At 41.8% G+C, this 25,458-nt stretch overlaps 1 protein-coding gene across 2 annotated transcripts; it reads right to left on the reverse strand.

The window, feature by feature from the left end:
* Positions 1-407: 407 nt before the first annotated feature.
* Positions 408-23,460, reverse strand: nkd2b (NKD inhibitor of WNT signaling pathway 2b). 2 transcript variants are annotated; one of them, XM_010774951.1, is made up of 10 exons: positions 23,180-23,460; positions 23,041-23,067; positions 22,833-22,924; positions 5,007-5,067; positions 4,592-4,719; positions 3,409-3,504; positions 3,123-3,264; positions 2,701-2,758; positions 2,448-2,572; positions 408-1,927 (listed from the first exon to the last, which is right to left on the reverse strand). In XM_010774951.1, the coding sequence occupies exons 1-10, from the start codon at positions 23,202-23,204 to the stop codon at positions 1,332-1,334; spliced, it is 1,350 nt and encodes a 449-aa protein (XP_010773253.1). In that variant the 5' UTR covers positions 23,205-23,460; the 3' UTR covers positions 408-1,331. The 2 variants fall into 2 exon arrangements, with proteins under 2 accessions (XP_010773253.1, XP_010773252.1); XM_010774950.1 differs by having other exon boundaries at positions 2,448-2,575.
* Between the last annotated feature and the right edge of the window lie 1,998 nt (positions 23,461-25,458).

Consider the following 25,458-nt stretch of genomic DNA (forward strand, 5'->3'; position numbering starts at 1 on the left):
CTCAGATAATAAGAGGGAAGGAGAAGAAAGTGCAAACAGAAAGCAAAACAAGACACTCTCTTATAGATACATTTGTGGCCAGACAATTACACCATTTGTGTTACTAGTAGACAGTTGCTGTTCCCACATATATCTATATAGCCGATAGTCATTTTTACATTCCAGTTCCTGCTGCTGACCTTTTGCTGACCTGGTGCATGATGGTTCCTCATGTGCTTGTTGGAGTGAAAACAAAGCAATTGCATGAATGTATGTAAATTAACCTGATTAACCGAACACTAAAACTCACTCACGGGCTGTTTTAATTTACTTAATAATCTGAAAAACTCCAGCCTTGATTCCAAATATTTCCATTCTGTCAAAATAGCCAGAAAAGCAAAACAACATTTATTTTGTATCTACTTTTGTAGCAAAGTTTGGTTTTAATCGCCATATACATTTTATTCATGTGAAAGTCTTTACCAAAAACATAAAACTGATTGGTTTTGTGGTGTTGTTTCTATCCACACAGCACAACAGCAGCAGACACGCCATTATAATGAGTGTGTTATGATCAGAAATAAACAAACTGTTGCAGAAATAATATAAATGAACTATATAACGTTTATTAAAATATATAAAAGACAAAATACATATATGCATAATTATATCCATGATGAAATATGCATATACAGTATAATAATTATACAGTAAAATGTGTTTACATATATAGATTTTTTTATACATATAGCAAGATACTTTGCATTAAAACTAACAGTGGTGATTTTTTACTTCCCTCCCCCCTAACAGGAAACCCCTCAGTCCACGTCAGGCCTCCGAGAGGAAGCAGCCTCTGTGAATAGCTTGAGAGCAGCAGCACCTTTACACCTGAGATCCATGTTTTGGAAAGGTCTCACACAGAACGACACACCTAATCTGACATATAGCTTCCAGGGACTTCTACCCGCAGCATCAGGAGGGAAAGGATGTCTCGTCAAAAGTCCTGTGATCTGTTCCTTTCTGTCACCCGCGCCCTTACCGAACATCGGTACAGTCGCAGCAGTCCCAGCACAAAATCTACGAAAACTTCAAATTTGTGCCACACATCTTTTGTTATAACACAATAACTTCAGAAAAAAGATCCTTCTGGTCCAATATCATCAGCTATCGCACTACAAGATTCCCCAGTACATCTAATCTCAGCATATATCTGTTTAGCTTGCAAAAGGATAGTAAAAAGATCCTGGACAGAGCGTGAGACACTCCTGTGGGATGACGTTAAGTCCTTCAGACTGGTGTGGTTGGTTTGTGGTTGGTCCTGAACAGTTTCAGTCACTGCACGCTGAACGCGGTCATGTCTGATGGTAATGGTGGTAGTGGTGGTGGTGGTGGTGTTCATGGTGATGGTGGTGCTCGTGACGCTGGACCACGGGAACCACAAACCCCGGGCTCCCAGGTGGACCCGACACCTGCTCTCTCTCCAGGCCTGGCAGTGTTGGGGGATGCTGCTGGGGGTGGGACTGAGGGGACAGCGGGGCTTTGGATGGGGACATGGCTTCTCGGGCTTTTGCCCTAAGACGTTTGCTGTGACTGTATTGCAAAGGGTGCTGGTGGTGGCCGGAGGATTGGCCTTGGTGTGGCAGGTGGTACACGTCCTGCCCCCCGTGTGCTGCTGCATTGCCGCTGTGTAACATCCTTTCCACAGGCGGGTGGTGGCCGTGACATTTAGTGGATTTGCCACCGCTGCCCCCGTTATTCCCCCCCTTGTAGGTTCCTTTGGGAGATTTCACAAAATGTGTGCCTTTGCTTCGAGACTCCGCAGGGTTGTAGCTATCCCCGATGACCTGTGAGCGACGATGGTGGATAACTTGGGGTTCTGGTTCCTGGGAGCGTGAGCGGCTCTGGCTCTGGGAGGTCCGAGCGTGGGTCTCCTGGGGAGGGGTGGTTCCTGAAAGCCAGGCATGAGCCACAGGGTCAGTGGTTTTATGCACTAGTCGTTAAAGTTATAACACTGCTGCTGTTCACCCACCGATTAATTATAGTAAACTTTTAACCTTGTCATTGTGATATTATATGAATTAATTAATAAAACTTCTATGTTCAAAGTGTTATACAGATGACTGACATCCAAAAATAAGACATTTTATGCACCGTAAAAAAATAAACAGGGACAAATCAAAGTGATAAATTATTTAAATAAAATAGCATCAAAAGATATTATAACAGTAATAGTAGTAAAACAACATAACATTTAAAACATTTTTTAAATACATGTAATTTATATACAAAGAATAAGTGTATTAAAGACTTAATACAAATATCTCTATAAACCATCTTTAATAAAAGGCCTTGTGGTTACTATTCAGACAGTATTGGTTTAAAGACACTTTACACCTGCAGCAGCAAATATTAACAAAACAAAAATAACACCTTTTAATCATATTAAAAAACTTTAAAGACAACTATACCTTCAAATCTGGATGTGTAGTTCTCTATGCCGGCCAGGTCCAGGTAGTGATTCCTCCTCTCTGTGTTCTCATCCACACAGTAATGCTGACCCTCGGTGGCCGGCGCCTCATTGCTTTGCCCTTTGCTGCTAAATATGAGCAAATTATTCGGGATTAGAGGACTGTAAGTATTTTTTTTAACAATGAAACTACTACAATTACTTCAACAGACACCCGCCAGCCTCTAAGCAAAGTATACATGACGTGCACTGACCTGACGTAGGAGGATAGCCGCTTGTCAGCTGATCGCCCCTCTTCCTGGTGACAGCGATCTGAAGAGGGAAAATACATGAAACAGGTAGACATGTTTACGACAAAATAACGTATTATTTACATTCAACCTGCTCCATTACAATTTTCACGACCCATGCCTTTAGAGAAATGTCATTTTGAGTGTAAGAAGCATTGACATTTGGTATTCAAATTATTTGTTTGTATTTGAATTAATAACATATTTGGCATGTCTAGAAATATTGGTAGACTAAGAACCAGGAAGTGTCTACAGTGGAACAATCTTAAAGTTGCAGACCTTGCCAAACTGATTGATTGAAAAGTATACAAGAATAGAGTTTTCTCAAAGCACATAGGGATAGTAAATAATGTCCGAGGTATGATGCTGCTTTTGCTTTCATTCACCTGTTCCTGTTTCTCTTCTGTGGGACCTAGGTTCTGGAGTGACGGTCAGTTTGACACGCAGAGTTTTGCTCTTATTATGGCAGGAGTGATTCACTGAGGCATCCACCACATCATAGATGGTGTGCATCAGACTGGACATGTCCTATAGTGATAGATAAACACATTTGTTAGCATTATCTCTGAAAAAATAACATGTGAAAGGGACAGACTACCAAAAGAAAACATGGCACACCAAGGAGCACACAAAACACAGCACGTAAAGTAATGAAAGCTTACAAACACGTACATCCTTAGTGACTTTCCCACTGTTGTCAAAGTCATAAAGTGTGAAGATCCACTCCTGGCGGTTGTCATCCTCCACGGAAACGTCACATTCCAAGTCCTGTGGATACAAACGTGATCATACTTAACACAAATAAACAGTTAGAAGGTTAAATCTACATATTTCTATTAATAATAAGCTTATAAATGTTTCTTCTACAGTATGTCAATAAGCATTTATGACACCAGGGGGCTGAAAACTACTCTCAATTTAATCATCAAGGCCACCGCATCCTCTCGTCTCTAAAAACAGGGATTTATGAAACAATGTTATCCAACCTACAAGCTATCTGTTCACGATCAAATCACACCTAGCTTCAATGTGCATGTACCTCATAAAGTACATTAAAAAACTACCTTCCTATGGCAAAAAGAGCGTAGGGCAATTATGTAAACATATGACTTTTCTGCTGCTTTTACCTTCTGTGGGGGAGCACAGAGAAAGTCAGTACGGTCGGCCCTACCACTAAGACCTTGTATTTCTAGGAAAGAATGAGCAAATCTACTATTCTCAGTTACAATTTGTTGGCAGTTACTTTGATTCAGATGTATCTAGTAACATGGCCATAATTGGAAAAATAAACATCTGGAATATAGGACTAGCCTGCAGGCATGTTGGGGAGCTGACACTGTGTGAAGGCAGTGTGCGTTTACAAGGGAGGCGCCCCAGGGAGAGAAGCATAACTTTATGGTGCTATAATATCTCCTGGGCTCACATAACCAGGAGTGATCACCAAAGGGCAGATCTAAGCAGTTATTTAAAACAGGCAAGTCTAAACATTACAATCTATTTATTCAATTTATTGATCCCTAAATTCAATCAGGATATGGTCTGGAGTAGTGTCAACATGCAGACAGATGTTCTGTGCACAGGGTGAAGGCATACAGCTTCAGGAGGATACCCACCATGTATTTATTTAATAACCTATGGATTAATCATTTTGCACTCGGTTCTCTTGACCTTTTTTCTTTGTACATGTTTCTCAGCCCACAACAAAACTATTGGACAATATTAATTAGTTATTTAGATTCCTCACTCCCTGTTACACGCCTTTGTTGCATTTTCATGTGACGTGTGAATTGTTGTGTTCTTGGAAACTAATCCAAATGACAGCATATCATTGTGGCCAGGTCCAAAAGCTGCTTACATCCAGACTGATGCGTTTCTTCCCCGGAGCTTTGTTTGAATCTCTCAGTATCTCCCGCACCCCGTCCTCTGAGTGCAGGTACTGCAGGTAGCTTTCACAGCCCTCAGCCTTCTCTGGAGGAAGAACCACTGTTGGCACAGGAGGACCCGTTGACTTTCCACTCACAAAAACCATGCAGAACTTTGGTAACACTTTGTACACTCATCTCATGATCTTAATAATGGACATTTTTGAATTAAAAACATACAGTGATATCATACAAATCTATGTACACCAGTTCTAGTGTTGTTTTATAAAGGGGTAGTAAATAGTTATTTCACACATATGCTCATTTATCATAAAACGTAGCATTACATATTCATGTCATAGCATAAAGCTTATCAGTAAGAGAGAGAATCAAATCTTTTCAACCTACCCTCTAGGGGACAGTGTTGATCTGTGAATTGTCTTTGCTTCAGACTTCCATTTGGAAACTCCTGGGACAAGGAAAGAAATGAAGGGAGAGAGAAAGAGAGAGGAGGGGGGTCAGAGATGTAAGTTAATCTACAGTTCAGACCACAGACAGAGAAAACAAACAGTTCCAGCTAAAGCATTTCCTACTCAGATGAGAGGAGAGGGCTGGAGGAGGCTCCAGCGCGGCCAAACACTTTGAACATCTGCACGCTTATTGTGTTTCACTGTCTGAGACACGGCGAGTGCAGCCAAAGCCAAGCTTTCAAGAGTCCTCCAAGCCCTTCATTCGGACCCCTCGCCTCCATCACAAAACCCATAATGGCACTTTATCGTCAGAGCTCTCTCTCTGAGCCAATCTGTTTATTCTCATCCTGCCTGACATGGAACCAGGCGAGGAGAGTTTTATGGAACATGCTCAAAGTTTTGTTGCATTTCTCATTGAAAACTGGACTCAGGACTGAGAAGTTGGTTTATGTAAAAGAAACGTTCCAATGAGCTCTCAACAACATGTGTGTATTTATGTTGAACGGAGAACAATTGCCAGATGGAAATTGGATAGGATGGGACTGATTTAATGCACAATTCCACAGCCATAAAACAAAAGCAGGAAAAAAGGCTGGAAGGGGGAAAAAAGCTCTGCTGTCATATGTGAATAATCTTTTTTCAGGGGGAAAACAGAACCCCAATGTATTCATAACCATCCCACACATGTGCTAATGCAGAGGCACAGTGAGGCAAATGCAGCCATGTCTCTATGTGCGCACACGCAGCCATTCTTTAATTACAACTGGATTGTGGAAACAATGAAAATGAAGTGCAGGACAGCCCCTAAACCACAAGTATTTAAACAACAAATGATTCATCTTATTTACGTCATCTCAGTCCTCTAAGCTGCTCCACACACACTTTGAAATAAAATCCCTACCATATTGAATCAATGAAGCCCAGTGGAACGAGACAAATAAAAAACAGATAGATGCTAGAAAACAAAAGAACTCCATGTACCTTCAACAGAGCCGAGGCTCAAGCGAGAGTCTGAACATCTGCATGCGTTTAGGTGAACGAGCCCCCCTTTCCCTTTCCCCTTCCCCTCTTTCTCAGAGTAATGACAGCGCCAGGGCCTGTGGTTCTGTTTAACAATCGCAGAGCCCTTGATTATTCCTCACTTCAGAAGATGATACCTCCATCTTGCAATCTGGCCCTGACCTTCACTGCTGAAGGGGGGAGCCGGTGGAGTCTCAGGGTCAAGGCCAGGACACCCCCTGCAAATTGGCCACGGAGACATTTAGAGAAAAACAGCGAAAAGAATGGGAGTCGAGCCTTGGGGAGAGGAGGCAAGGAAGCAGGAGAGGAGCAGGAAATAAGGGAGAAAGAAGAAAGAAAGGAGTGGAGGGAAGAGGGCACAAAGGGGGAAAGGAGGGAAGGCAAGATAAGAGGAACAAAGATGGAAGAGGAGAGAAGCAGATAAGAGCTGAAGCAGAGGAGGATGTGTTTTGTTAAACGGGAGATAGGGCCTATCTATTGCTTACTCTAGTCCCTGGGAGCTCAGTGGGAGAGGTGGAGGCTGGATTTTAAAGACTCTGGAAGCCTTCTGGGAAAGGTGGAGACAACTGGTACCGCTCCCTGGGCCCCAAACAAGCTGCAGTCTTTAATAACAAAACACACACATTATAAACTAGTCGAGTGTATGTGCATCACTATGAAAAAACACACACCATCTTTTGTGATTACCGAAGCCAAGTTGTTGTTTCCTTTCTACGCTGGCTGCTTTTATCTCCCCTCTTTGTAGCACAGGCCCTAATGAAGGGCAGTATGTAGGGAAGAGGGAGTTCACACAGACACACTGTTCTGCAGCTCAGAGGAACATCAAAGACAGCCATTGATTCTTCTTATCCTCGTTCCCATGAGGGTGCAGAGCAAGGTATGCGCACCTTTAAATTAAAAGACAGGTTTCCACGCTAAATATAATGAAACAAATCAATCAACCAACTGCCAAAAGTGAATCTGGTCTCTAATTAAAATTCTGATATCCAGAGACGTCTTGCTGCGTGCGCAAAGAGGGGACCAGCAGGGCTTGTGTTGAACACATGGCTCCCCCTCATCACCACCACCACCTTCGTGCTCATTACATCCATCGGGGGAGCTAATGAGAGAGCAGGCTAGGTCTGACCGCAGTCTGCCGTTTAACGTCTAAACACATGGCATCTCCATCCACATCGCCCACGGTGTCGGGCTTAAATCTGCCCACCACATGTGTAATTAACTGCTTTCTGGCATCTGAGCTGCTCTCATTCCTTCACTATCAGATCACAAACTACTCTGGAGGCAAATGTGTTAGCATTTTAGAGTAAAGTGTTCTTTGTTTTCCACCTGAAGCCAATCATATTCACATCCAAACACAGTGTGTGATATTAAGTATGGGGGGGACTGCATGTGTGGGGCGGACGCTTCGACAAGAATGACAAGGAGATGATAAGGTTTTAGATCTGCGTTGTCTTAAAAAAATGCAGTGAAAATATGCACTGACACTGTTCCATGTAAACAGGATCCCAGACGGCTTGACATAAGAGACAGACAGAGAGGTGTGTGATGTTTGTTCCTGTTTAATGCAGCAGTTCTGCCAAGCTTCCCTAAAGCCTCAGCCTACTGCCAGACTTTTATGTGGGATAGGGTAACCAGGGGAAGCTTTCATAGCTCCCTACCAGGTGACATCAGACATCCCCCAGCAGTCTCTCTCTCTCTCTCTGCCTGCCACCCATCCTCCCGCTGGAAAACACTGCACATCTTTGTTCTCACATCCCCCTCTTCCAACTCACCCCCTAAATATAAGCACACTCTTTTTTTAGACCATTCTTCAAACCATACGATGCACAACTGATTTTGAAAATCACATCTTCAGAAACAGGAGGAGGCCAACGTGAAGATTGTTTACACGGCTCCTCTGGCCTCGGGTTATGAAATATGGCAACTGGATCTGACGTCTGGAAGCATATCCAAGTATAAACACAAACACAGGATACTCTCTGGATGCTTCCTCATATCATTTTAAGATATGTCGTTTTTGGAAATACTTTAAAAATAGCCTGTAACTAGTTTAAATACAACTTTTACAGCAGGGTTCATTCTAAAACTGTACATTTAATTCTGTGTATCTGTGCAGTTATTGTGTCTCAGTTATTTTCTTTATGTGATGAAGAGAGCGTCTTTGGAGACAAATACTGAGCGGCTAACAGTTGGTTTTCTCCTGACTCTACAACATTTCTAGAAATACAAAGTCACCTGGAGCTGACACTTAAAAGGCTCCACAGGAAATCTTTGAGGACCACCAGCCGACCGGCATTCTCACTGGCAATTATTGGGAGGATTGTGGGGTTCCCCAATGATGAAAATGGGGATTGAGTAGAGTCAATATAAAGAAAGGAACACCAGTTCGTAAACAAACTGCATACTCTTCACCGCAATGTGAAACTGGAGAGGGAGTGGGGCCATTGAGAAATAAAAGCCCTCCATTCCAGAAGAAACCAACCTGGCCTTGACTCAAAACCAGATGTGAGCGGTTACACTAAAGAGAGGCAGAGCAAAAGAGAGGGGGATGAGGGGGGAAGGGGCTGGGGCTGAAAATATGGAGAGCTGAAGAGAGAAGGCCAGTTGCACAACTTCTGTCTCTTCTCTTGCAAGACATTGAAAGAACAATATGTCGGTCTCTTGACGACTAAACAGAGAGCTTTCTTTTCCTCTGGCTCATCAGACGTCAGCTTTCAGTCCAAGTCATGGTAATTATAGTGTTCAGAGTCAACAGAGCAGATTGGCCTCAGCTACTTCTGAGTATCAATATTAAAACCAACAGCACTGCATATTCTGCTAGGTCTGAGTTAGCCAGCCTTATAATGTTCATCACAATATTAAAACCATTCTAAAGCATTTTTGTATGATTCAGTTTCTAACACTGCAATGTTGGCCTGGATTATCTAATACACGGTTTGTAATTCTAAAAGTAATGCACTTATTCAAATATAAACCCAACAAACAAATAACACACATAATTGTGAGCCAGGACAGGTGTCGTATTATAAAGAGCGACATAGTAACGAGGAGGGGATGGATGGGTCCAACAACATAGGACGCCAGGAAGTAGAAGTCATTGTTGTCTACCTAACTTCCATACTTAAATACCACTGCTTCCGTAACCCAAACCATGATATCATACAGGCCATTGTATGAGGATATCTTTTATTTTCAAACTAATCCAAGGATTCTCAATAAGGGTTTGGAGCATTTTGTTATTTCAGCCACACCTCACCTTCTGAATCTTCGCCCTTCCTCGACAGTAAGCTCAAATGTGCCTTTGTCCACTAATTAAGATATGTTAGCTATGCGAGTGCTCTAATATGTCTTTCTATGAATGGAAATGAGATCAGAGCAGAATGCCATCCTGTCAGCTGGACTGGACCCATGTGGACAAGATGGCCCAGATATGGCCCTTTCAGGGTAGAGGGACTGACTGAGGTCAAACAGGAGGCAAAACCTCTCCCTTGGCAGGACATGAATCACCGGGGTGAAGCCTCTTCGCTCCTAGTATAACAACAGCTGTGCGGAGAGATGAGCATGCTTGCCTGTCTATGTCAGAGCAGCACGTAAACCACTGAAAGTCAACCGCTCGCCTTCAATCAGGAAAGACTATCTCTTAAACTCCGCACGCACCTCCTAACCCCCCTTACCCTCTCACTGATCTTTCTCCTCACTTTGATTATGACCTGCCGGATGGCATAAACAAAGATTAGCATCACTGGCTGACCACCCTGCATCTGTCACCGGTGCTGTAATCAGCTTGCCTTCATTAAAGTGGGCTTTGATGGGAGTCTGATGTAATGGTGGCCCTCCTCTCAGCTGTCACACAGGCAGCTACTGTAGGGACTTGGAAACCATGTGCTTCATACCAGGGACTGGAATCACATGAATCTGGGTTCGGCAAATGTCTTAAATTATAGAGGTAGTACATCATAACACTATTTGATCAGTTACTCAAAAAAGAGAAATACAAAGTGGCTTTCATGCTTCACTATATTCCAAACACAAAAAGCTGAAGTATAGTTAAAATGTGGTGCCACACACATTGTGAGTGAACCACAGAGAGCATGTTGCTTTAATTCAGAGGTAACAGGGCTTGGTGGTGTAATGCAATAGTCTCTGGGTGGACTTATATATGACCACTGCCATGTGTAATATGCACTCAAACATTTTACAATGAACTCTTAAAAAAGTTTTGTAAAATGGGTTATTTTAACAGTCAAAAGTTTATACTTTATTTGGTTTTTTGGTTTTTAACAGCTAAAAACTCAAGACTTCAATGTTTTTGCTTGGGTTTCCAGTCCTCTGTGATGTGGTTAACTCATTAGAACTTTTTCTCTTCTCAACTTTTGCAAATAAACTGCAACTAAGGAGTTTTCAAATTAATATAATTTTTTCAATCAATTCATTAAAACATCTTCAAATTCAGGGAATGGAAATAAATATCTGGCCCAATTTTCCAGGGCCAAAGGTGGAGTCTTAACATGTCCTTTTCTGTACAACTTACAGTCCACAATCCAAATGTTTGGCAATTAAAAATACATTTAAATTACTACTTCAACCACCCTATTAATCATTCCAGCTTTAAACTGTAAACAGCAGCTCCAGACATAAGAAAACAGTACACTAGAAACTACACAGGATTTTGAAACATGCACACACACACCCTGACAAACACGCAAGAAGGCATATCAAAGCCAGTGTGGGACAGGCGGTTAGACTCAAACAGGATGTTCCACTGTTTCTGGCCTTCATGTGAAATTCTGTGAGCTCCCGCGCAGGCCTCTGGCTCTTAAGCCCGGCCAATGGGGAGCGCGCCCAGGCCGATAAAGCTAAGGGGATTTGTTCCACATTCCACAGTCCCTTTAAACAACACAGTGGATCTGAGAGAGCCAGGTTGTGGGTGAGGTTGTGCCAAACGCCACCTCTCACATGTAGAGACTTTTCATAATTGCCCGGCTGAGCATTATTTACATGCAATGACCTGATGTAGCCAGGTGGTTTCTTATAACTTAACTTTTCCAAATGTCAGTCAACAAGTCTTTGTAAGTGCATCTCCACCTTGTCTGTGTCTGCTGGGTGAAAACCATTTCAACACACTCACTCTCACCTGTAAGGGCACTTTTTGTGTACTGTAGTTAGTGTCAGGTTTCCAGCTGTCTGTCTAGTATTGAGATGTTATAATTGCTCTCACCTGTGACATAACCGCCAACACCACTGTTTTCACTGCTCGTTTTTATTAAGCTGCAAGGGATTTGAGTCACAGCTTTGAAAGGCAGTCCTGGCAGTTCATAGGGGCGAGGCTGTGGTTGGAGGTTGGTGGAGCTACAGGCACTGCAGTGCTCCTGTGGGTGACTGAGAAATGTAAACAAACCATGTTTGGGAAGGACAGCTGCGCGCCAGTGTGGAGGATCAGCAACATTGTCAAAACTAAACATGTAAAGTGGTTCTCAACCTTTATCTCTGTGTGATGTGTCCCCCTCAGCATCAGGGGGAGATTAGACAACCTCTTCATCAACAACCTGTCAGTTCCAAATAAATATTATTTGTATTTAATCGTATTTCTTTCAAATGTATTATAAACTGGATGTTAAACAAATGTTGTTATATTATATTATTCTATTTTTTAATCAAATTGAATTGTCAGTGTGTATGTTCTTTTGGTTAAGTTTGTATTTGTACTTCAAGTGGCAGGGGCTCGATCAATTACCTTTTTATATTTCGACTGTTTATCCATTTGTTTAAGCTAAAAATTCTAAAATATCAAACGTTTACTTCTTTCTTCATTTGAATTGTTTAATTTCTCCATTACTCAACGGGGATGCCAACCATTTCAAATGTTCTGCTCAGTTGCTGTTTAGTTTTCATTCCCGTTTATCTGCAAAACATGGCTAAGATTCTTAGGCATCTTAAACATTACATTTACAAACAACATAAATATTTGGATATTTTTCTTAATCAAATTACATTATTCTTTCATTTACATTTGTCAAGATTATTTTAGTGTTCCATGTCCACCTCGGAATAAGTGTATCCCCAGATAAGTGCCCCCTGGTTGGATATCCCTGGTGTACACACTTGAATAATGCGGTCTATCTAATCCACAATGACTGTTGGCTGCTCACTTAAATCTGAAGCCCTCCTGCTGTTAATGGGCTTGTGGATGAGCTGCCCGCTGGTTTCCTGAACATGTCTTCCAGCAGGATAAGAACAGGTTCAGGGTCAAAACCACAGCTTTACCGTCCACTAGTTACTGCTCCCTACGGGGAACTTACACAGAGAAGTACAGATCCATATGACTGACCACGATAAGAGGAGCTTTTGCAGCCGTGACCAATCAGCCGGTAATGTAGCATGAACTCTCAACACATCCATCTGTGAGGCATATACTGGGCAAACAGAGACGGGCGGCTGTTGTACAGTACTATTAATGCATTCAGCCCTCAGGGAGAATTAGGCTCACTGGCCACAGGCTGCCAAAACACAGAGTTCAGTGCAGCAGGATGCAACAAATAACCAAGGTAGACAGGCTGAGCCCCTAACAACTCATCCAACTATTCTCAGTGACACTTGCCAAACCTTAAGTCCCAGGAGAAACTACTTGTTTGCATAATTGGCACTGTTACTCCTCACTATGAAATATTTATGGCTTTGGGTGAAAAATGTGTTGGATGTTGCAACGCTGCAAAGTTTTTGACACTAAATATCTGGAATCTGATACAAAAAACGAGCTGCTGCATATTCAAAGTGGCTACACCTCTTTTATCTCATGTCTCTGTCTGTGTTGTTGTGTAACTCTCTCTGGCTCTCTCCGCCAGTTGGTAGGGATTGCCAGTCTCAAAGACCACGAAAATTCATGACACTGCAAGGACAGGCTTATTTCCAAGCTGTGAAGTTCCTCACAGTCCTGGAACTGGACGGGGGGTCATCCCAGGGTCAACAGCCAGTGTTTTCCTGAGGATTCCTAAAAATACCCTCCTGCTGGGTGCAGGAAGCAGAGGAGACTCCACGATATTCAGACGATGTGAAGGAAGCCTGGACATGTAAAATGGACCACTGCCAAAGGACCACTGGCTTTAATGCTTTGGAATATTAGATGCAACTTCCCATGAAGAAGAGGACAAAGTTGAGAGCTGAAGATGAACGGATGAGAAAAAAGAAAATAGCAGATGGGCCAATTACTGATGCACCAAAATCATGCAAGCTTTTTCACATTTCTGTTGAATTATTCTCAAAGAAAATTACTGGTCGAAAAAATCAAAAGGATATGAGGATATGCGTATGATGAATTACTTTTGAAAATGTACAAGACAAGAATGTTAAATCCCATGGTGCAAACCCTGAATTATAATTTTTATTTGTGAAACATCCCAGAAATATGCCAAGTAGAGATTTTGAGGCCGCAGTCAGTCAGACTTCAACATCTGTGCTTCTTCCTTTCGGGCTGAAGCTGCCATGTGTGCACTTTAGTGACCTGACAGACAAGCTGTGTGTGTCTGAAACACTGTTCCCCAGTGTGAAATTCTGGAACGTAATTCATCCATGGCACAAGCAGAGATCAAAAGGCTATGGTGCAGAGGGCAGCTCAGCAGAGCGCACAGAGAGCTGCTGCTTTCACAGCCATAATTACTGGAAACCTGGGTCGTGAGGCAATATGAAAGAGCACTTAAACATGAGCTGAGTTAGCTTAGCTTAGCTGCTTGTATATTCTTATCTTAGGGATAAAGCTAAGTCTGTTGGAGTCTCCTTCTCTTCCACACAGCACGTCTTGAGGCAGTCCACTTGAAAGTACTAAGTGTGACACTCAATGTTTGATAGAAGTTCTTGAAAGACAACTTATGCCTCAAAAAGCCCAAAGGTGCTGATGTGCAATAACACCTTAAAAGCTATGAGATAATCAGGTGCTGCCAGGATAGAGCAGTTCTCAAAGCTGAGCACATGACACTGGGGGTAAAAGTTCAGATATTCTGATACACTGGCATTCTTGATGTGATAGGATCAGTCAGCCCCTATCAACACGGAGAAGTAGGTGCTGGTTTTAGAGAAATACCTTTCGGTGCTGCTATATCTGAGAACTTTTCTGTATTGTTTTATAGGCAAATACTAAGTGCTTACTGTCACTGTTTGTCACAGAATTTCAAAAGCAGATTTTTCTTGACAACGTTTTTTGTACATATTTTGGTACACTTTTGAGTACTTTGTTGTAAGGCTGGTTTGAAAAAAAGCACTCAGCAGCAATATCATGAAATAAAATCCTGATTTAGAAAAGTGCGTTTTCTTAGTGAAGCACCTCCTTCAAGCAGATGGCGTCTCTGAAAGGCTCTCAGTGAGGGGGGGGGGGCAGGCATTTCAAGGAGAACTGCTGTTTATTTGAAATGAGCCTTTAGGTAAACAAGTTACATAGCACACACAGGGCCAGGTCAGCTTTTGAAGTGGACGAGGCTCAGGAAAGAAATGGGTGGGGGAAGAAAAGAAGGCTGCCTTCAGAGGAAATGAGAACAGTGGCCTCTTTCAGCGCCGTTTCATCCTCTCCCTCCCTTTTTGTCACATATAGAAAAAGCACAAAAGGTGTTTTTGGTATATAAATACACCAGCACAGAATGTGAAAACCGCTGATTTCTTATTTCTCCTGAACAGTAAGAGAATCATTCTGCAGTCATTACTTCCTAAATAAATTCCCAAGAAGAATTACCACCCGTGACAAAAAATAAACCACTTCCTTTTAATGGAGACCCATTGAGGTTTATGATGACGGGAACAGGTTTGTGTAACAAAAGCAAGTTTTCAGCCATTCCCCATCGGAGAGGAATGTGATGTGCAGAAGGAAGGCCAGGCCTGGGCTGTCTGCAGAGCCTGGATCCAAGCTTTGAAGCTGCTCGTGTGTTTCAACAGCTAACCACTTTCAGATGGGACTGTGGCGTTTTATGAGCTGAGTAATACCGATACCTATACATGTGCAGGCTCGGGGTCCCAAAGAGGGGGAGGCTCAGCTCAGAGCAGGGAGAAAGAAACTCCTCGGGGGTCTGGGTTTGGCTGTGTTTGATAAATGTTGTGCTATGGCATTCTGTATATGAAATCGGACGACAGGAAGACGGATGTTTCGTAGTGTCTGTTCAACTATGAACACAGTTCGGCTATGAATTCAATTTTTTTCCAAAGGTTCTTGAACTTCAGAAGGGTTAAAGGTATTGACTCCTTGTATGGAATAAACACACAAATCCTGGCAATACTCCAAAATGTCATCTGGAATGTATGCTACAAGCAAACACATTGGCAGAATGCTTCGTCTAAATCTAAAGAATAAAGCAGCCCAACATCACAACAGTGAGCAACAATGCCAGTCGCTTTGGGTGCCCTCCACAAGGCCTTTCTTTAGCATACAGGAAGTCGGGGTTTGTGGTGTGCAGTGTTTCAATCTCCAGTCTCAAACCTGGCAGGGCGTCAGGTTCAGGAATGTGGAGCAAGAATTAGGTTTTAAAGAATCCAGGGGTGACTCTTAAAGCTTTTTGTACCATAAAAACGCTAAGAGTGAATGTAATCCCCCAAAGGGCCAAAAGGAGATGCATCACAACATGAGGAGGCCCTTTTCATGTTCTGCCATTTCTCCTCACGCTAACACAAAAAGATTTATATTCGAACTCATTCACATCTTTCACCATATTGTCCTGCACACTGCTATTTAGTTTCCCCTGCGCTGTGTATTGTGGAATATAAGTGAGGTCAGCATATGACCTCTGTGGAGACAATCTCAAATTTCCACTGGCAGAATTCATAGGATAACAAACTTGTGTCCAAAAGAGCGATCCCCTGTCCGGTTTAAACAAGCAAGCAAACCCTCCGTCTCGCTTTCAATCTGCAAATGTTTAAAGCAACTAAATATTGAACAAACATAGATCTGCAAAGCCTCTTCTGATAATGTTCAAGTCTGAAGCTTTCCGTGTCCTCCCTGAGCTCCTCACATGCACTACGCTCACTGAAGACTTAAACAATGTAATCAATTAACAATGGCTATAACGACAGAATATAATAACACCACCAACAACCATAACTGAACAAATATGATATTCCCCTGGCTGCTCTAAGACTTGCGAAATGAAGTCCACTTGGAAAAGAGCTAAAGCTTTCTAAGGGGGAACAGGGGTTTATGTGGAAACATACCTTACACACTAAAATGTAATAACCTTTGAGTCTCCCGGTGTTTTACTTGGCTGGGAGAAGCACAAGATCAAACACAGACTTGGATCCAGCAGCCTTTGCCAAAAATGTCAGCGTTAAGCACTGGGCTCCAGCTTCAGGTATTTTCTTTCCCCTGGCAGGGAGCGAGAGCAACGACACTGAGCAGTGTTAACCCTAGGCGGGGCAGCCCCAAAAAGCCACCAGCACACTAACCAAGAAGGGGAAGTGAGGTCTCCCTGCTGTCATCGCTGACCATGCATGTCTAGGTAATGTAGTGTCACTGAAATCCTGCGATGGGCTCAGGAACTTGAGATATTCACATGCAATTGCACGTCTGATGACTTGCTACAATCCAGTCCTGTTGAGTTACATTGATCTCTCTGGAAGTATGAGATAACTCATACATATCATGAAAAGCAGTGACAAGAAATGACTTCAAAGCAGCGCTGATGGGACAGAGCTTCATTCCATATGTCTGCTGATAAGAGCTCCAATAATGAAGGAAGCGACTGTCATTTCTCTTGTCTAAATATAGCATACTCTTGTGAGCTGTAAGAGATCTATATTTATTGTATGCCATCATACATATGCCATGAAAATGTGTAGGCAATCTGGGTATTTTATACCTAATTTGATGATAACCCTGGTGTAAACAGGCATTAATCATGCATTTCACGCTCACATTATTGTCTTATTCCACTCTGAGCTACAGCCAGTATATGATAAGCTGTGCTTAGCTTAATGACTTGAAACAAGGGGAAACAGCTAGCCCAGCTCTGTCTAACGGCAACAAAAATCAGCGTACCATCATTTCTAAAGCTCACCAAACCAAACATCATGTCATAACTTGTTTTTCAGGCACAGTTTTTGGCAAGACACAGTGACTTCCTTAGCAAACAAGATATAATGTGTCCATAAATGACCTATAAATGCACTGGAGGGGGGTTGTGTTGTTTCAGGTACTAGTGAGACATTGAAGTCAATCCAGGAAGTCTAGTTTAAGTAACAGATCTGAGAACTTGAAGGCTTCTCATACACAGATAAACAGTTTAAATACATAGTGTTCATATTACAAAGTAATCTTGCATGTATGTGATCGGCCATTTAAGTGATTGACACGTGATGTTTTGTTGCATCAAAGATTATGCCATGTTCAATTCTTTTTTGCTAGTGCTCACTGTGTTGGCATCGTTGCTGCCCCAGACTGGACCCATTTAAACGTCAGTCTGAACTTTAAGGCAGCTTCAGTTGTAGTCGCTGAACATTGTAGCTGCAAATTCATTTAGTCAAATGCAACACTACTGCAACAATCACATCATCCCACATATAAAGTGGAAAAAAAGGATTAACCTGATCTCAAATTGAGTTTAGAGCCAGCAATCAAAGGGGTGGGAGTATCAAAAGGGACAATAGTTAATTATTTTCCAGACACCTCTGAAAGATAAATTAGGGCCTGGTTTGTGCTGAAGAATCTTGAGCCATGTGTGATGACTCTTTGATTCCCCCTGATGGCCAGAGAGAGGCCATGAGTGTAGGTCACAGGGGAATTAGGGAGAAAGTGAGTAAACTACTTCAAAGTACTTGAGACCGTATAAATATCCTCAGAAAAATAAACAGTTAGTCCGCCTGCAGTGTTTCGAATGTCTTTCTCCACAAGGCACAGGCCACACAAACCACTCGTTGCCTCTCACTCAGTCATTCACTCACAAACACACGGTCAGGGAGTGAGAGAGGGACAGGACCTCTGGCTTACAGGCGAAGGAGCCGTGTGGTGATTCGCACTCACACACTCCAGCATGAAAGAATGGCTAAAACAAGCATCTCGCGCTTGGGGCGGGTGTTGGAGCCCACCAGGTGATGATGTTTACACTGACAGAGACGTGAATGTTTGTTCAGGACAAATGGCAACCAATATAGAAAAAAAAAAGTCCCAAGTGATTTGGCAAAGTGAGATCAATGGTCAGCTCCTGCCCAACAATGCAGTGGACCAGGCGGATGTGGCTCTCCATTACTCCCCTTCCCCCCACTACCTTTAAAACCCCTCAAATATCTCCCCCATGAAAAAAAAACACCCTTAAAAACCCCCAACCTCTCCTCCTCTTTTCCTCTTCCCCGCCACCCTCTCCCTCCCCCCTTCCCACCACAGCCCCTCTCCCTGCTCCAGGATTTTGCTGTACAAACCAGGAACAGATGTCTGCCGGGGCCGTGCTGAAAGACCCCGCTGTTCTGGATGCCAGCCACATGCTTTTCATTCAGAGATGAAGGCTCACAGCTCGCCTTCTTGTGAAGCCAATTTCCCAAAAAAAAAAAGGACTGGAAAAAACAAACTCTCCAAATGCCTTCAAGTCCCTTCAAAAGCAGTACATATATGAGCACACCTTTTTGTTTCGTCTCCACCATGTATTGCTCCCTGGTTAGGCTGCATTAAGGTCAAGATTGTTGGCGTTAGTGAGGTGGAAGAGAAAAGTCATGAGATGTTTCTGATGAGAATATTTCTTAAGAGTTCTCAAAAACTTTAGGAGCGTCACGATTGTATCCTGTGCACACAACTCAAGACTACAAAATAACAGACCTTAGTTTTACACTTTTGGATGTGTACTGAAAAATAAAGTATAATTTGGGGCCACAACCTTAAGATTACACAGATACGCCAGCTTCAGATCCAAATCAAATACTGCTAACTCAAAAGGAACACGGTGACTCGAAGATATTTTCAAATGCCCAGCGGAAAAATTGTCCAAACATAATATCCATTTTGAGGAGGATAGCCAAATGAGGATTTTTATGTAAAAGGGAAAGTCTTATTCACAGATTCAAAATGAATGTTAAAAAAACCATTAGTTTACAATTAGTTAAGTGGGAACTCTTCACTTAAACTAGATTTACTATTGAGCAGTGAGTGCTGTGTAAGCACAATAAATTAGCGCCTTGCTGCTTTGAGCCCTTTTTAACCTCACGTGTGATATTATTAACATTTCAAAGTGGAATAATAAAGTTCTTTGTTGTGGAATTAAAAATGTTGACACACTCCCTCTTCACAGGCAAAGTCTGTGGGATGTTTTGAGACAAAAGATGGTGCTGAAAAGCTGAATTAGCCTGTCATTATTTGGGCATCCAAGCATGTCTCTGTGTGTGTGTGTGTGTGTCTGTGTGTGTGTGTGTGTGTGTGTGTGTGTGTGTGTGTGTGTGTGTGTTTCCAGAGGTGAAACACAGTGAACCTTCACAGAGCTCTTCCACTAATGAACGCGATTTGGATGAGCACAGAGTTAGGATTGTTCCTGCATTTTATAAATGTAATAACCACAGATACCTTGGAATACCACTTTGATCTCACCTGTAATATTTCCTACCAGGTGCTTTAACAGGTAACATTGTTGTTTTGAGCACCTGCAAAGAAGTGTCAAAATCTTAATGACTGTTGCCAGGATGAGCCAAGTCATCCTGCTGAATCACGCTCTCTTTGTCCACTAATACCTCTTTTTAAAGAGCATATAAGGTTACACACTGAGAGGAACCTGCCAGCTGTAATTTTGAATCATGGTTTGCGGCGATATCAATATTTAAACAGGCCTTTGCATCCTTTGATCTTTTGTTATTTCTTGCCAAAGCGAGTCAAAGCAATCACAATTTGTTGAAAAGAAATGACTGCTTTACTGAAAAGATGGATGGGTTTACACAAACTGATGTTGGGCACAGGCTTGTTTTCCTGGTTGTACTCCATCCTTCAGCCCATCCCCCGGGACAGGGCAGGGGGATAGAGGGGTGAGGGTTCGGAGGCTCCACTGATATCAGAGCCCTTTTATAACTCCCAGCTCTACGCTTTGAAGTCACAGCCAGACAGCTCAGGAATCCTACTCCCCCATTTGACAATGAGGAGGGGGATGGTCATAGCTAAACAATGCGTTTGGCCAATCTCATCCTGTACAAAATCATAAGCAATTGTATCTGTCCCTGCTGCTCATCAACCAGGGCTTAGTGGTGAAACTGCTGTCTGGTGAGAGCTATACGCTAAAACACTCAGGAAGAGAAAATATGGCAGAAATCCATGTAATATCATCAAATCTCATTAAAATGCAGTTTCCTCTTTGACTTTTTTTTAATCATGGTCCAAAGGTCTCCAGACATCTTACAAAGTATAATCCGATAATTATATCTGGGAAATGTCACAATGTAATCCCATCCTGGTGAAGAATTAATTAACGGTGTATGGGATCAAAAGAGGAAACGTTACAGTCTTACTGCAGATATAAATTCTATCTGTGTTGAAAGTCAGCCTGTTAGATGGGAAACTATACAGCACGAGAAACTCCCCGGGGACATCTTCCATCTTTACGTTAATGTAGGCATGGGCTCATTTCAAACAGCATGAACAGAGCTGTCACTATACGAGCAGGCTTTCACATCTTGCCTCTGCGATACAATAGTGAGCATATATGCAAGATATCATCCGAGTATCAATTTCATTCATGCTACTCGTTTATTTAAAACGGGATACTTTCCATCAGGGCAACAACCACGACATTCGTTATCAGTAAATCTGAACAATATTTTCACATTTCATCATATATTGTTTGGTATTGTTAAGTAAAAAGTTAGAAATACTTCAAATTGCCCTTTACAATTTCCTTAAGCCCAAAGTTCTGTCTTCAAATTGCTGGTTTTGTCCAATCAACAGTCAGACATCAACAGACATGTGACATTAGGTAAAGAAAAGCATAAACTGCACATTTCAGAATAGTTTACTTTTTTTTTAAAAAACAATCTATCAATGTATTATTTGGATAAGTCTTTGTTGATTGATTTTCTATCAGTGTTTTATTTTATATACGTTGGATTTATTGTATTGGGTCTACTTTTAATCCTGCTTTGGGTTTCACCAAGCCCATTTTCACTGCTTTAAACATTGATGTTTTTCGATGTAACTTCATGTTACCCTTATTTGAGAAAAAATATTTCTGTAGTAGAATATGTAGCCTGGATGATATTCAGCCTGGCTCCCATCAATACATCATGACTAATGCTATATACCTGTGGCGCCTCTCCTCTCAACCAATCCTAAATTAGCCTCAAAGAATCAAGAAAAGTAGTAGGCTGGTTAGCTAAACGCTGGTAGTTATCCAGTTCTGGTCTGGGAATGAGCCTCTAATGTAACCAATTAATGACACAAAATAAATCAGGGGCCTGACTTTGATAGAAGTGAGGGTGGGACCCACCTAAATAGTGCCAAACTTGTGCCTTTGGTGGTTTTCCTTGAGGGGAGTGTGAACTCAGCCTCCTCTGAAGCAGAGTAAAGTTCTCCTTTAATTTGCCATGAGTGGGTGGTTTTTAGCCCTGATATAATCCATAACTCGTCCACTATTACAACCACCCACATCACAGATTGTCAGTACCTCTGTGTGAACTTCTCGCAATTTCTGTCTGAGACATCGGGACTCTCGTACCCCTCAAAAACGACACACTAATTGAAGTGATGTAATGTTATGCCACAAGGGCTGCCCACTGGGAGCCGCAGTAGAATGGGAGGCATTGAGGAAAAAGACACAGCCCTGACTCATGATGCCAGCAGCCACAAGAGCAAACGTTATATCCCTCAGTCTGAGAAACGACTACCTTTCCATCCAGTGTGTGTGTGTGTGTGTGTGTGTGTGTGTGTGTGTGTGTGTGTGTGTGTGTGTGTGTGTGTGTGTGTGTGTGTGTGTGTGTGTGTGTGTGTGTGTGTGTGTGTGTGTGTGTGAGANCAGTTTGCTGCGGATTGAAGTTCATGTGCTGACTGATAAAAGTGAAGGTATTTTCTGATTCAGTTTAAAGAGACGATAATGTTGATATCTGGCGCCACCTAGTGTCAGAAGTTCATTACTGTTCCTGGTGTCAGTCTGAAGTATTGTGATACTAACTAAAGACAGACTGTCTTCTAATGTGTGTGTGTGTGTGTGTGTGTGTGTGTGTGTGTGTGTGTCTTGCCAAGCCGCTTCACACACAGGGCTCATGGCTGTCATAACCCATCCAGTGATGCTGGCAGGGGAATAACCGCTGCAGTGTTGTGCCGGAGCCAGACATGACAGAAAGAACAACAACCTACAACTTTGCTAAGACATCAGCATGTCCTCACACATGCTTTATGAAAACAGTTCCCCTTCCCCTCTGGTCAAGAAGTTCTTAGCTTTTTTTTTTTCTTCGGAAGAGGGAATGTAACAGCTTCTAACAGACAACTTTGAAGTGCTTGACAGGCTCATCCCCATCAGCACACACGCATACACACCTGGGCACACTTTTGACATGAGAGTTGCATGTGCAGAATAAGAAGATGGAATTTCTAACAGTCAACATTTAACAATTTAGACAGAATAAATAATAATACATAGCATTTTTTATTTGTTTTAAACAACAGATATACATACATTTTTTTAGTTTTACTCTTTGTAAAAACCACTTGATCCACACAATCTTAACAATTAAAGGGAATAATTAATAGCCTTATATAGTATTTTCAATATGTTTTTACCATTAGGTATAGGGAGCAAATAAAGCCATAAACGCCTCATACCTGCATGCTCTTGAGCTTGTGATCCGTCGGGCTGTATCTCTCACATTCTTCCATCCCTTTTCGGAGGAAGGCGTTCACTACAAAACTGTCTCCTGAGACATGAAGAAAACACACCGATTAGCAGGTAAACATCTCAAGCTTAACCTATTTTATAAGATTATCATAATTAATAAACAATCATTATACAAAATAACCAGTTTATCCTCACCTTCAGGGTTTTCTCTGCGCTTGCACGCTTCAGTTCATCAGAGACAGGGATGTGAAAAAGACATTTGTTAGTCTTTGTAAGGATAGGAATATTTTTAAAATACTGTCAATAAGTGCGGAAAAACTTGAACATTTCTTACCATGTTTTGACTGAAGTTTCCCCATTCTTAAGTCCCTCTTCCCTAGATCAATGAACGTACTCCGATATGGCAGAAGGTGAACACAGTCACTGCTTCAGCATGGTCACATTGTGTTTATTCTGCGAGAAGGAAACTCCAACTTCATCCATAGGCAGGTAATTTAGTCGCTTGTTCATTGAAGTATCACTTGAAAATATATAAATGTTTAAAAAATATCTGTGCAGGAGACAGGGCACTCGATGTCTGCCTCCAGACTTCCCTTCAGTCCGACTGAATGCAGAAGCGCTTTGAACACAGCTCACATCCCGGAGCATCAAGGCAGACAGCAGGTAGGGCACTTCCGGTTAGTGTTTCTACAAAATAAAATATCAACATGCCAACATTTTAACAAGTGATAAAACATTCACGCGAAAAGGAGAAAATGATCAACTAATTACTGAATAAAAAAGGGAATTCGTTATCCAAATTAAATTGTTGACATTATCAGACACATTTTCATTTGATCACAAATCTACTAAAACCGATAGACGGATTTTGTATCAAATTATTTTTATTTCATGACCGGTAGCAGCAAAAACAAAATGTATTGTTTATTAATAATTGAATAGCCTAATTATAAGAGTATCAACACTTATAACAAAAACCTTAACCCTTTTTAGCATATGCCCAGGTTAAAAATTGTATATGATATTCCAGACAGAAAAAGACATGAGTAGGCTACACTTATTGAATTGTATCTTAATTAAAGGTTGAAATGCTGCCTTTTTTCTTTTAAAACAGTATTAAAGTAAACAACGACAACACGGTTTACACCCAGCAAATCCTTACATTTGACAAGTTATCCATTATTTTGAAAAGCGAATGGATTCATTTCCGGTTGTAGGTCTTGTTTAGCTTGTCGCACTTTCGCCTGGTTTGGCAGCTCGTGTGGCGTTGAATGTCAAACCGCGTCCTCTGTTGGTGTGATTTTCCGAACAGCTCCATTCATGGTTTTCAAAGTGGACCAATATTTATGACTAGGACACTTTCCTTTAAATAAATAATTCGTTTTCCGTTATTCAATGTCAAATTCGGCCTGGTAGTAACACAGGTCAATTAAATGGGTAAAGCTGTACACTAGTAAGTTGTGAAATAACAGCTAATTATCCACAAAGTGCTGTGATGTACACTAATATTACAGCAAAATAATTTATGTTGGATCACTTCAAACTATTTCGTTTTGTAAAACAACAGAGGCTTTTTTGGTGTGCAATTATTAACATTATTAGTAAGTTGTTATAGTACAAGTCTGTGTGTTATTCAAACACCATTTCGATCCACATTAAACTTGCCATTATTTGCTTTGGTTGTGTGTGCAACGGATGCTTAAGATAACATGTTGTTTATTAAAGAAAAACAGGAAGAACATGTTGTACCAGACATCAAAAGCTTTTTAGCAGTTTAATAGTTGTTCCCTTTGGCAGGGCGTTAAAACTGGGCCTGGCCGCAGGACACATGCCAAGAGTTATGTATTTCCATTCACTAAGGCACACTTTGGCTCAGTATGAAGACACAACTGTCATCTTAGTGTTTTGTAAATATTCCACTCCTGTGCCGCTGATTAAACTCAACATAAGGAGATATGCTATGCTGATCTTTGCATGTGATCAAGGCATAAACTGTTAGTACACGCCTGGTGTCTCACTCGCTCACTGCTCAAAAGGGCTGCTGTCAAACAAAAAATGACAGCCCATTCCTTAAATCTTATCCTTTACCTAAACAGAGCAGCTGGAGGAACATCAGACCCATGCTTTCTCTATGCTGCTGCAGAACATCTTATTACCAGCATACCGTGATGAATGGTGAGTGCAACTATATATTGCTCTTCCTGTCAATTTGTCTGCCATTTGACTTCTTCACAGACTGCTCAGTGGCTGACAGGATGAGCCGACATTTGCATAGCTCATTGATGGCAGCTTCTTTGATCCTACTTGCCTTGCCTAATTATCACCATTTCTTTATGCAGCCTGGCTCCCAGGATTCTGCGTCTGTACAAGGTATCTCTCCTTTATCCTTATCCTGTCTAGCGCTCTCTCTAACATCCAACTTAAATAGATGACATACATATGGGATATAAAAAAATCTGAAGCATACTGTTCGTGCCGTTTCTGACAGGATTGCCGGAAACAGACAGAGGATGTCTTTAAAGAGCAATGATAAAAGTCCTGGTTTTTCATCAAAGGCTGTCATGCAGATGAAGAATTGAAAAGCCCTGACATGGCTTGACTTTTATGTGCTCT

This window comes from Notothenia coriiceps, unplaced genomic scaffold (genome assembly GCF_000735185.1).
Source record: "Notothenia coriiceps isolate Sejong01 unplaced genomic scaffold, NC01 NC01_scaffold00014991, whole genome shotgun sequence".
Lineage (NCBI taxonomy): Eukaryota > Metazoa > Chordata > Actinopteri > Perciformes > Nototheniidae > Notothenia > Notothenia coriiceps.

What these genes read in the sequence shown, in the direction of transcription:
- nkd2b (XM_010774950.1), bottom strand. Translation starts at nt 23,204, where the DNA reads ATGGGGAAACTTCAGTCAAAACATG. An exon ending in GAAACTTCAGTCAAAACATG is followed by an intron (nt 23,068 to 23,179) that starts GTAAGAAATGTT and finishes GATGAACTGAAG; the next exon opens with CGTGCAAGCGCAGAGAAAAC. An exon ending in TCAACACTGTCCCCTAGAGG is followed by an intron (nt 4,720 to 5,006) that starts GTAGGTTGAAAA and finishes CTGTGCCAACAG; the next exon opens with TGGTTCTTCCTCCAGAGAAG.